We start from the raw sequence: 12,917 nt of genomic DNA, 5'->3' as shown, positions 1-12,917 counted from the left end.
GGAGGAGGAAGTGTGGGCTAGGATTAAAAAAAAATTTTTTGTTTTCTGTTATTTTTGGTTGTTTGTATGTGTTATTATGTGGGACCACAGGGGTGTTCGTTGGGGGTCAGGGTGGGGTTGGTGAATGGGGAGGGATTTTAGTGGGGTTTGAATGTGAAATGTTGATTCGTTGTATGTGTGTTGGGTCTTTATGGTGAATATATGAATCAATAAAAAATTTTAATTACAAAATAAATAAAAGACGACATCCCTACCTACAAATGTAAAGACACACTTTTCATGCTAACCTGTTCTGCATGCCATTGGTTTTCCAACTCTGAGCGAGCTCCAGTGCACTAACGGCAGGTTTGCCTCGAGATGTGATGTAATCATCTGTGGGGTCCCCATTAAAGTTTCCACACAGTCCACACAGCTTGTTCTGCAGCCTTGGGCCCATGGTGAGGCTGAGGGTGTTGAATCGGTTATAACGCACCTGGATGTCCTGGGGCGTGTCAATTACCAGAAATCCCTCGGATGTGGACACTCGTGTCATCAGACCTGTGACAAAAGGTACGGACACGGGCGTACCATTGACCTGAGGTAAAAGAGGAAAACACATAAGCATTTTGCTTATAATTACATTATAATTTGGTCCCACTTTATATTAGGTGAACAGTATGTACTTTTAATAAAAAAGTAAAGGAATTTCATCATGATGGTGTTGCGGATGGCTGCCTCGGTGTGGAGCTCGTCAGTTCTTTTGTTGTTTTTGTTTGTTTGTCCTGTGTTTAGTAATCTTTTTCCAGTCAGTTTTAACAGAGACGAACTGCTAAACATTCGACAGCATGTACCAGACAATCTTTTCCCGGTTTTCGAATATTCAGATGATTTGCTAGACATTTTTAGTTGGAGGCGCAGCTCTGCTGTTGAAGAGACGCAGGTGAGGGAGACAAGCCGGTGCGCTGGTCAAACTCCGTCAGCATGGATTTCGAACAGCGCGGCCGAGTATTCACTTAGCGAATCTCTGCTCTCTTCCAAACAAAACGGACGAACTACATCTCCTCACCTGCACATACAAGCACTTTTCAACCTCTGCTGCCTTGTGCTTCACAGAAAACTGGCTGAGTGAAGCCATTCCGGACAGCGCGTTACATCTGTCGGGCTTCCAGCTGTTCAGAGCGGATCGCATTGCGGAGTTAACGGGGAAAACGAGAGATGGTGGAACATGCATTTATATCATTGAAAGTTGGTGTACAGATGTAACAACATTAAAGAGGATGTGCTGTCCTAATTTGGAAGCGCTCTTTATTAACTGTAAGCCTTTCTACTCACCGCGGGAGTTTTCCTCATTTATTTTGGTGAGTGTGTATATCGCACCAAACGCGTGTTTGAACACAGCGCTGCAACAGCTGGCTGATCAAATCACAGACACAGAACAACAATACCCGGACTCAGTTATTATTATTCTTGGGGATTTGAACTAAGAAAATCTCACATGTGAACTGCCCAAATACAAACAGCACATTACATGCCCCACCAGAGACAGGAACATACTGGATCATTGTTACACAACAATAAAGGATGCATATCACTCTGTCCCTAGAGCAGCTTTGGGACTCTCTGATCACTGTCTGGTTCATATTCTTCCAACATACAGGCAGAAATTAAAATCAACCATGCCAGTAGTAAGGACTGTAAAGAGATGGACCAATGAAGCAGAGTTGGAACTACAAGCCTGCTTCGATTTCTAGGATTGGAATGTTTTTGAGGCTGCAGCCACAGACCTGGATGAGCTCACAGATACTGTTACATCATATATCAGTTTCTGTGAGAATATGTGCATTCCTACTAGGACTTATTTAAAGTTCAACAATGACAAACCGTGGTTTACAGCAGAGCTCAGGCAGCTTCGTCAGATCAAAGAGGATGCTTACAGGGGTGGGGATAAAGTCTTGTACAATCAGGCCAGGAACACACTGAACAGGGAAATCAGAGTGGCTAAAACAAGAAGATACTCTGAGAAGCTGAAAAACAAGTTTTCAGCTAACGACCCTGCATCAGTGTGGAGTGGCATGAAACAACTCATAAATTACAGGACTCCTACCCCCAACCCTGTAGGGAACCAACAACTGGCTGACAACCTGAATGTGTTCTACTGCAGATTTGAAAGGCCCAATCTCACACCCCACACCCACTCTGACCTTCACTTCACACAAACACCAACACCTCCTGCAACCCCCCTCCTCCCCCTCCTGCTACTCAACCTGCACTTAAGATCTGTGAAGATGATGTGAGCTGCGTCTTTCGGAAACAAAAGACGAGGAAGGCTTCAGGCCCAGATGGCGTCTCACCAGCGTTTCTTCGATCCTGTGTTAATCAGCTGGCCCCCATCTTCACACAGATCTTCAATAGATCACTGGAGCAGTGTGAAGTCCCATGCTGCTTCAAACACTCAATCATTATTCCTGTCCCAAAGAAACCAAAAATCACAGGACTTAATGACTACAGACCTGTCGCCCTGACGTCTGTGGTCATGAAATCATTTGAGACTCTGGTGTTGGCCCACCTGAAGAACATCACTGGACCCTTTCTAGATCCCCTTCAATTTGCTTATTGAGCAAACAGGTCTGTGGATGATGCAGTCAACATGGGATTGCATCATATCCAGCAACATCTGGACAGACCAGGCACATATGCAAGGATCCTTTTTGTGGACTTCAGTTCAGCTTTCGACACCATCATTGCAGCTATACTCCAGAATAAATTACACCAACTCTCTGTTCCCATGTCTATCTGTCAGTGGATTACCAGCTTTCTGACGGACAGGCAGCAGCTTGTGAGACAGGGGAAACTCACTTCTAGCACCTGAACAATCAGCACTGGTGCCCCCCAGGGATGTGTGCTCTCCCCACTACTCTTCTCCCTCTACACCAATGACTGCATCGCCAAGGACCCCTCTGTCAAGCTCCTGAAGTTTGCAGACGACACCACTGTCATCGGCCTCATCCGAGATGACGATGAGTCTGCATACAGAAGGGAGGTTGAACAGCTGGCTGTCTGGTGCAGTCAAAACAACCTTGAGCTGAACACGCTCAAAACGGTGGAGATCATTGTGGACTTTAGGAGAAACACCCCAACACTGACCCTGCTCACCATTCTAAACAGCACTGTGGCAGCAGTGGAGTCATTCAGGTTCCTAGGCACTACCATCTCACAGGACCTGAAGTGGGAGACCCACATTGACTCCATTGTGAAAAAGGCCCAGCAGAGGTTGTACTTCCTTCGCCACCTGAGGAAATTCAACCTGCCACAGGCGCTGCTGATACGGTTTTACTCAGCAGTCACTGAGTCTGTCCTCTGCACTTCAATAACTGTCTGGTTTGGTTCAGCTATGAAATCAGACATCAGAAGACTACAAAGGACAGTTCGGACTGCTGAGAGGATTATTGGTTGCCCCCTGCCCCCCCTTCAAGAACTATACACTTCCAGAGTGAGGAAAAAGGCTGGAAAAATCACTCTGGACCCCACTCACCCTGCCCACTACCTTTTTGAACTGTTGCCTTCTGGCCGATGCTTCAGAGCTCTGAGCACCAGAACCGTCAGGCACAGGAACAGTTTTTTCCCTCAGGCTATCCATCTCATGAACAGTTAAATTGCCCCATTGAGCAATAACTATGTGCAATACACAGTTTAGTCTTTCTTATATTTATCCAACACATCCAACTTCTTCTGCCGTTTCATTCCTCTGAGAAAAAAAACAAAAAACATTTGCACTGTACATAACAGATTTGTATTTGTACTGTACATAACAGATTGTATTAGATTTGCACTACCTATGTGTATGTGTGTGTCTGTACGTATGTGTATAATTATTTTTATTTTTTATTTTGTATTATTATCTATGTCTTGCTGCTGTTTTTGTATTGTTTTTGTATTGTTGTACACTGGAAGCTCCTGTCACCAAGACAAATTCCTTGTATGTGTAAGCATACTTGGCAATGAAGCTGATTCTGATTCTGATTCTGATGCTTTTTGTGTACATGCATTTTTTGGATGGTTAATTCGCTACCAGGGTTAAGGGTGGGCTGAGTGTAGGATTTCTAATATTGCAAGTGAATGTCACATTTTTAAGAATGAGGGTTACCATCTTGCCACTCATCCTAAAAGTACAGTGTTAAAACATTGTATGTACATAATAAGTACACTGTATCAAATGCTTAAGGCAAGTACATGGTAAAGACTCCCAATATGAATTGGGACCAATAATTTAAGGGTCAGTACATAAAAACATTGCTACAAGGCTTTTTATTTTATTTTATTATTATAATAATTTTTTTTATTTTTGCCTAATCTAAATATTCTAGGTTTAAACCTTCTCCTAAACAATTCGGAACCATCCATGCAATATTCACCAGTGAGATCTCCTGTCCCAAACATTAGGTGCAGAATGATTTGTGGATCCCTACCTTGACTGTGTTTCCCGAGATGAGAATGTTCTCCTCGTTGATGTAGAGGTAGGCATGAGAGATGGTGGTGAGGTTGGGTGTACTCCACTTGTCAAAGTTGGCAATAAGCTGAAAAGATAACTCTGGTAGCTTTTGACAGATGGTTGAAAGAACAAAGGAACATGAGGCAGGTAAACGAAGAGAGGCGCCATCAAAAGTACGGAAGACGCCACCGCCTGATGCCACACAGTGCTGGTTACGTCGGGCAAAGCATCCTCTAACACCATAACGTAGAGCACACTCTTCCTCTGCTTTACATCGCCGTGGGTCACACTGAATAAGATTTCGTCCAATACACTGACAGCGCTTTGTGCAGTCACTGTTCCAGAATAACTGCTTTGGCTAAGAGAGCGAGAGAGAGAGAGAGAGAGAGGAAATGGAGAAAACCTACTGACACGTCTGTAACCAACAAGAAGCAAATGTAAAAATTGACCTCCACTTGTGGTCCCTAGATATGGCTCGAGTATCTTCTTCAATGTAAGTCCATGGGATTGTTTCGCCTTTTTGTTTTAAGGATGTTTAGTTATTTTTACACAGAAAAAAAGACAAATATACTGATTAGAAACTGCTTTTTGGAAATAGAAACTATGAATAATTTATTTTTGTTATATTATTATATTCTGTCAAATGTTTTTTATAGCAGCTTTACAGAAAATGTTGCTGTTAAGGAAAATTATGCTGTAATGTCTTAAAGTCCTCATTGAGCATTTTAAATGAAAACATGATTGAAAATCATGCTTTAAAAATTGTATGTCTCTAGGCCCCCAGTGAACAAGCCAAAGGCGACTATGGCAAGGAAACCAATACTTCATAAGATGTTAGTTAATGGAGAAAAAACCTTTGGAGAAACCACAGGCTCAGCTGAGGGAGCCAGTTCCCCTTAGTTATCTACTGTATGTGAAATACAATCATGTATTAATTGAGTAAACTGAGTAGATGTTGGTGGGTAGTGTTTAAAACTAAAGGATTGATTGAACTGTAAGATTAATGATTAAGGGGAAGCCCCTTCCAAATTGACTGTGAAAGTGCACAGAGATGCAGTGTCCTTTTTTATTTGGAAGATGAAGGATATGGTTATAGTTGCTATAGAATGCTTAAGTTTCTTTGGGTGCAACCTCATTTCTACACTTATTCTAAATGTCAGACTAACAAATCAGCTTAACTTGTACTGAATATTTACCATACAACATCCTGTCTCACCTCATAGTATTTACCATCCATGTAGCATCCGCAGTTCTGACTGAGGATACAGCTCTTGCCATTGAGCACATAGCCCTGGTCACACTGGCATCCTTCAACGCAGTACTGGTTACAGTCCCTCTGCCCACGTACAGGGGCACATTGCGGCTGGCACACCATCACACAGCTGGAATAGTGGCTGTTCACAGGGCATGGAAGCACTAAGCGCACACACACACAGAGGGCAAAACAAGAAGAGTTGATTGGACGGATGAATTTCTCCAAAAGTAAGAAGGATGTATTGTATTTCACTGTAAAGGGCTTATATGAATGTGTGGCATTCATGGGGATTTGACTGTGATAAAGTGTCCTGTGGTTTCTCTGTTGACTAAACAGAACATTTGTAAATTAAGCCATAATTTGCCATTAGCCAGGCATAATGGGATTTTGGTATGGTCTTTTCATGTCAGCCCTAGACGTGCAACAATAGTTGTGTCTAAATGGTAAAATATGTTTATAAATGCAATTCAGACAAACATTTCCTCAAAGAAGACTCAGTTATTCAATAATTTTCTCTCACACCCAGCAAGCAATATTATTATAACACTATAATGTTATAGAAATGAAAATTCTCTCATCATTTACTCACCCTCATGCCATCCCAGATGTGTATGACTTTTTTCTTCTGCTGAGCACAAATGAAGGATATCTCAGCTCTGTAAGTGCATACAATGCAAGTGAATGGTGGTCAGAATTTTGAAGGTTAAAAAAACACAAAGTCAGCATAAAAGTAATCCATAAGACTCCAGTGGTTAAATCCATGTCTTCAGAAGCAATATGATAACTGTGGGTGAGAAACAGATCAATATTTAAGTCCTTTTTTTAAAATAAATGACTTAAATATTGATCTGTTTCTCACCCACACCTATCATATCGCTTCAGAAGACATGGATTAAACCACTGGAGTCATATGGATTCCTTTTATGCTGCCTTTATGTACTTTTTGGACCTTCAAAGTTTTGGCCTTCATTCACTTGCATTGTATAAACCTACAGAGCTGAAATATTCTTCCAAATATCTTCGTTTGTGTGCAGCAGAAGAAAGAAAGTCATACACATCTGGGATGGCATTTTTGGATGAACTATCCCTTTCAGTGTAAGTCTATGGGAGTTTTTTGTTTTATTGTCCACCAGGTGAAAAGCGTTAGTCTGATCGCTTAGAAGAGTAATAGCACACTTCTCCTAACTAAGCTGCAAACATTAAGGTATCATTCATGTCCATAGCACACATGTTTGGGGCAAGTTATGAACTCCTAGCCTTAAGTATGAGCAATAATAATAGTGATACTTGCCTTAGCAAGCACCACTAATTATTATGCGAAAGAATACTGTAACATCAGAATATATTAAATTGTTTCTCACCACAGGGTGTTGAACTTCTCCAGCCAGTGACAGACACGCCTTGTGTCTGGCAGGTACTGGCATAAATCTGTAGCCAATTACAGATGATCTCTCTTGCACCTTGATCCACACATGTATCCTGCAGACAGCTCTGGTAGAAGTACGCTGGTGCTACCTTGCTGTGACAGCGTGCAAACACACCTCCACGGTCTATTATAAGTCCGCACAATCTCACCGCCTCAGGTTCAACATACACATACAGCCCTTCAGCAAAGTGGAAACGGTTGCCTGGGTTGCCACTCTCCATGTCAGTGCCAATAACAGCATCGGTTACTTGGGCGGGAACCTCTGCAGCCAAACCCCTCTCAACCAATCCACAGCGAGGGCAAGAGTCACCACAACCCACTTGGCAGAAGGTATCACGGTCTGCCCATGCCATGGCCCATTCGGTGACACTGAGAGCGGGGCCAGAAATGGGCAATCCTTGGCAGAGCCCACAGGTGGCATTAAAGAGACTGCGGGGTAGAGTGAGGAGCAGTAGCGTGTTCCAGTCAAAGGCCACCTGTTGAGACATTAACCATCTTAAACAATGTCTAATAACAGAGGCTGTATAGGATGAGATGGGTCACTGGTATAATTATGAATGGGAGAAATTGTAACTTAGGAATGGAAGTCCCGCCTGACAAGTAAATGAGCCAATCACCTTTTTATATAGACACTGCCTGTCAGTTCTCATCGAAAATGTGAATTTATTTTTGCATGATAGGAGCTAAGGAAGCACAGAGTGTATTGCTGATTTGAAATATGTTTTTTGCTTGTAATCTTGACCAACGGTTTTGGAAATTTCAGTCTTTCCCCATTCAAGTAGAATGAAGCTGTACTTGACTTTGATACTAATAATTATTATCACTGTAAACACTGTAAACAGCAGGGTTCTACATCTTTTTCTGTGAACGTGTTTTGCTGGTCAGTGGTTTGTGATATCTATGTAGGGCTGGGAATCACTTGACACCTCATGATTAAATATATTGCGATACATAACAATATCATAATTCGATTTAATTACGAATAAATTTCAATTCCAATTCATTTGGGTACATTTCAATTATATACTGATGTCTGATGAAGAGCATGTAGCTCGAAAAATCAGGCTTTTGTCTCTTGGTGAGCTCATTAAATTGATTTGGAAGTAACAGTGTGCCAACTTTGTTGTGTATTTACATGATATGAATACACAAATAGTTTAATATAAATATCGATACATTATCATGAGAAAAAGCATCGCGATATAATGATATTTGATTGTATCGACACAGCTCTATATCTGTGTATGATTTTTTAGTTGGCAATCTACCTTCAGGCCAAAGTCTGTCTCCACAAGTAACTGGAGACCAAGGGTGTAGAGGTTAACCTTCCCAGGACCAAGTTTTATTGGCAGATACAGGCGCTCTTTATTCACCTAAAAGAGAGAAAAAAATACTCTTAATTCTTCATCACATTTGTTTCTTTAATATTCATCAAAACTCTTTCATACACATTTAATTCTATTCTCTCTCATCCCCTGGCTTTACTACTCATCTCTTTTCCTCCATGTCCTCTTTATCCTTCTCTTGTTCATTGTCTATCTACACATAACAGAGTTCAAAAGCCAGTTTCTTGATGATTCATTCTGTCTCTCACCCTCTATCTAGGTTTTCTTCTCCTCTCAATCTTTATTTGATCTAAAGTTCCTTCAAGTGGTGTTGTGAACTCATTCCAGATGTCACTCTGTTGTAAGTGTCCCTCTGTGTCTGCTCCAATATGCTAACAGAGGCTGGCTGAAATCCTATACTCCACACCTGGAAATATTGGAAATTATCCCTTTGTTGAGCTCTTCTGTCTGGTTAACTTTGTGTCATAAAAATGAGGAGCTTAAACTTCAAAAGGTGTAGATTCATTGTGTTCTACAATTACAGATGAATTCTTGGATTATAGAATTTCTGTCACTCAATCAAATTGCCAAGTAGCAGCAGCGGCAAGTTTATCAGTGGCTATCTGTTCCAGTGCAGGTGTAGAATTTATAACAGATCCAAATCAGTTTTGGCTGCTGGATCATAATCATAAGAACAGGATGTCTTTAAGAGTTAGCGGTGTGACCCCTTACTCTAGCTTTGTGCAAAATACTGTTCTTATTCATGGTTCTGTTTAAAATAAGATTAACATTATTCACAATATTGATGACTTCACCTAGACAATCCGCCTCCCACGTCTTCTTACCGTGACTGTGTGTTTGAAGCTTCGCAAGACCTCAATCTCATATCCATAGACCTCCAGAACAAATCCTCGTGGCCATATAGCCTGACCTGTGTCTCTCTCCTCGTTCCGCGCCGAGAGTTGGAACCTGGGCAGTCCTCCCGGAACCTCCTCTGCACTGTCCAGTCCCCCAAATCCATCCTCATCCCCTTCTCCACACTCAGTAGTAGCTAGACGAAGAGTGCAGCTGCTCTGGAGGTCAAATGGAACACCTCCAAATGGTAAGAAGTGTCCGTATCCAGCAACGACACACATGGCCTCGGTCTTCGGCTGACAGAAAAACAAGCCTTCGCTCTCCTGGCAGAATTCCTCTGGGTGACAGGGTGAGAAGGTGCAGTAGACGCTGTTGTCCGTGCCGTTACAGAAGCAGCGTTCCTGACACTCCCAGTCCGTCCAGAAGGTCTCATTGGTGGCTAATTGGCGATCCAAGTAGAAGCAGCCGCAGTCACTACGTGCCACACAGAGGCCGTCGCGCAGGGCAAAGCCCTCTTCACACTGGCACCCCTCGGAGCAAGGTAAAGGACACGGCTCATCAGGATCATCCAGTTTAGAGCATGTGAGAGGGCATGCAGATGTACACTCATCGAAATGACTGTTCTCGGGACAGGGTAGAGCTGATGAAAGAAAGAAATCATATAACAAGAATGGAATGTGAATTGGTGAGAGATAAGGAAGTGAGACAAACAATAAAAAACAGATTTGATTTGATCTGTTTGTGCAATTCTCTCTTACGGCAGTTGGTCGCACTTCTCCAGGATCCTAGGTTGATCTGAGCATCCTGGCAAGCTGAAGCATATGCCTGTAGGGAGTTACACAGCGCAGAACGGTTTCCCTCCCGCACGCACATGTTGTAGAGACAGTTCCTAAAGAAAGGAGATGGGTTAACGGCCGTGTGGCAAGCCAGGAACGAGCTGTTTCCCAGGTCATTGATGTTTCCACACAACCACGGGCTCTGGTACAGCCTTAAATCTGTACACATACGATACAAGTCCTCACAATCGCCGTTGCATGTCAGATCATCCGCAATGGCTCTCCAGCCTTCAATAAACTGATCTGTTGTATCAGCCTGCCTGCCACTGGGTAGACGGAGGTCATCAGTTGGATCTCCATTAAAGAAACCACAAAGACCACAGGTGGTGTTGTAAAAAAGAGTGGAGAGAGTGATGTTTAGAAGGCCTTGACGGGAGTATCGGGCGCGGACCAGACCACTCCATTCAATCACTGTGGTATTACCAGAGGAACGGTATATCATGAGAGGCTCCACTGGATTCACATAAGGAAGAATCACTGGTTCACCATTTACCTGGGTGGAGAAGAAAGAAATTACATCATCAGCACATTTCATACAATAATATATCTTGGTCTGAGCAATATGTGAGACATAGGAGCCCTGAAAACTATATTTAAAGATATTGTTACAGTTATGTGTACCAAAAAAGACACAAGAGGTTCACCCAAAAATGTATGTCCAAACCTGTAAGACTTTCTTTCTTCTCTGGAATATAAATTGAGATAATTTTATAATAATTTAATCTAGTCCTGTTAGCTGAATTCAGTGTAATACATAGAGACTCGCTTAATGAAGCACTTAAAAGTGTCATAAAAGTCATATCAAGTCTTCTGAAAGTATACAATCATTTTGTATGATGAACAGATTGTAATGTAAGTTGTTTTTCACTTTCAAATCAAAGGGAATCATTGATAAACTGTGTAATCAGTGTTGAATCCAATATGGAGGCAACGTCGATAACATCAAACCTCATTGGTTCTTGCGCATCTCATGACTCATGACATCAGTGACCCAATGAGATTTGTTCTTATCTTTGTCATTGCCACAAAGTGACCGGATGCCTTCAGAAGACTTTTATGACACTTTTGGGTGCTTTATTAAGCATTCTACACATAAATATATAAAAACCGTTAATCGCGTCTTATTCAATCAAATGTTTTTATGCAAATTGCTTAGCTGCTGGGTGCAGTCAAAACTACAGAATTTAAAAAATATGAAGTTACAGAAGTGATGTCAGCTCAAATGCACAACATTTTTTAACAAAAGATAAATCGATGAAAACGAACTTTTATTCTTGATTCTTCAAGTGTTAAACGAGCATGTTATAATTAAATGAGAGGATAATAGAGAAAAAGGAAAAACAGAAATTGATATTTTTTTCAGTTTTTATTTTGTTATAACTGCACAGTATAAAGCATTTGTAAAGCATTAGTTTATAGTCAATTGATAATTTATAAACTATTGTTCCTACATTAATAAGCTACATACAAATAGTTTGTTATTTGTTTATATTCACTGTAGCAAATTATTTATTATTGTTTAATAAGTTAATTTATAGGCAGTTTGATAATGTTTTTTTTTTTTTTTTACATGAACAAGGCATGAATTCATAGTAAATAAAGAAATTATATATGTAATTAATTGGATTTACATTTAAATGTAATTAATGTAGTTGTTACTGTTTTAGTAACACTCACTATTAAAGCAATTATTACTTAATATACAGGTCATAATAAAGCTAACTAAGCATTTTGCGTGACCTAATCTAAAGTGAGAACTGAATACGCCTAATTATACATTTATTAATGATCCATTAACCATCTCCACAGCTCAATCACAAAGGCTCAAAACAAACACTAAAGTTTAAAAAAAAGAGAAAAAGACGCAACACAAAAGTAAAGGAATAATAGTGAGAGAGGAAAATCCACAGTTTAAAAGAGATCCTCTAATTGCTCAAATGACACTTTAGCATTTTCCATCCTATTAAGCTTTATAAGCAGACTTGTTCTCATTATTGGCAATTAAAATTACTGTTTAATTCAGTTTCACCAGTGGACCTACTATAAATATTTCATTCAATTTACAGCCAGCACGTCACCACATGACAGTGATGAAATGGCAAAAAAATAAATAAATAAATAAATAAAAATAGGAAAGAGCATGTAACGTTATATTATTGACTTTAAATTATATGTTGCCAATTCAGTGTCTATTAAACTTCATTAGTGAAAGTTTCCTTACTATGCTGCTGAAGTGTACAAGTGACATTGTCACGCCGTACATGTTACTTTTCTCAGCGCTGGGCTGGATGGAACAATAACAGTAGTTTTTTTTGTTACTGAATAGGGCATTTTATGTAATAATTTTCCAGAGATTGCAGGGGCGGATTTGTATCTCAGGTACTAATCCATGTAGTAAAATGATACAAGCACAGTATTTAATGTACAAATGTCTGCAGTATGACAAAAAAGTCCTAAGATTTGAACGCTGATCAATGAAGAATTCAGCTTTCAAGATTCAGTCCGGGAGGTGCTCCCTTCTGCAAGACAAATTTGTCTCTCATAGAATTTTTCTTTTAGCCAAATCACCACTTTGATGACAATTTTCAATGAGCAAAATTAGATATTCAATACATCAACAACTTGTATTACTTGCAAATGCATTTGAAAATGCAAATGTTTAAATTTGCAAGGCATAAAAATCGGACCAGATGAAATATTTTTTTTCCCTAATTCTGTTTTCTATTTTATATTTCTGAATTCCATGTTTAAA

The 12,917-nt window shown here is 40.5% G+C and overlaps 1 protein-coding gene across 1 annotated transcript in view; it reads right to left on the bottom strand.

The window, feature by feature from the left end:
• tecta (tectorin alpha) overlaps positions 1 to 12,917 on the bottom strand; it is a 41,412-nt gene that overhangs the window by 18,426 nt on the left and 10,069 nt on the right. The window contains exons 10-16 of the mRNA XM_051669178.1: positions 10,088 to 10,658; positions 9,320 to 9,969; positions 8,418 to 8,522; positions 7,085 to 7,625; positions 5,685 to 5,884; positions 4,446 to 4,826; positions 288 to 574 (exon numbers count right to left, since the gene is read on the bottom strand). Coding sequence (XP_051525138.1) covers positions 288 to 574; positions 4,446 to 4,826; positions 5,685 to 5,884; positions 7,085 to 7,625; positions 8,418 to 8,522; positions 9,320 to 9,969; positions 10,088 to 10,658 — 2,735 coding nt within the window. The remainder of the gene's footprint in view (positions 1 to 287; positions 575 to 4,445; positions 4,827 to 5,684; positions 5,885 to 7,084; positions 7,626 to 8,417; positions 8,523 to 9,319; positions 9,970 to 10,087; positions 10,659 to 12,917) is intronic.

Source organism: Myxocyprinus asiaticus, chromosome 3 (assembly GCF_019703515.2).
Source record: "Myxocyprinus asiaticus isolate MX2 ecotype Aquarium Trade chromosome 3, UBuf_Myxa_2, whole genome shotgun sequence".
Lineage (NCBI taxonomy): Eukaryota > Metazoa > Chordata > Actinopteri > Cypriniformes > Catostomidae > Myxocyprinus > Myxocyprinus asiaticus.
Note: the sequence above shows the minus strand (reverse complement) of the source record. Positions and strands in the feature narration are given on the sequence as shown.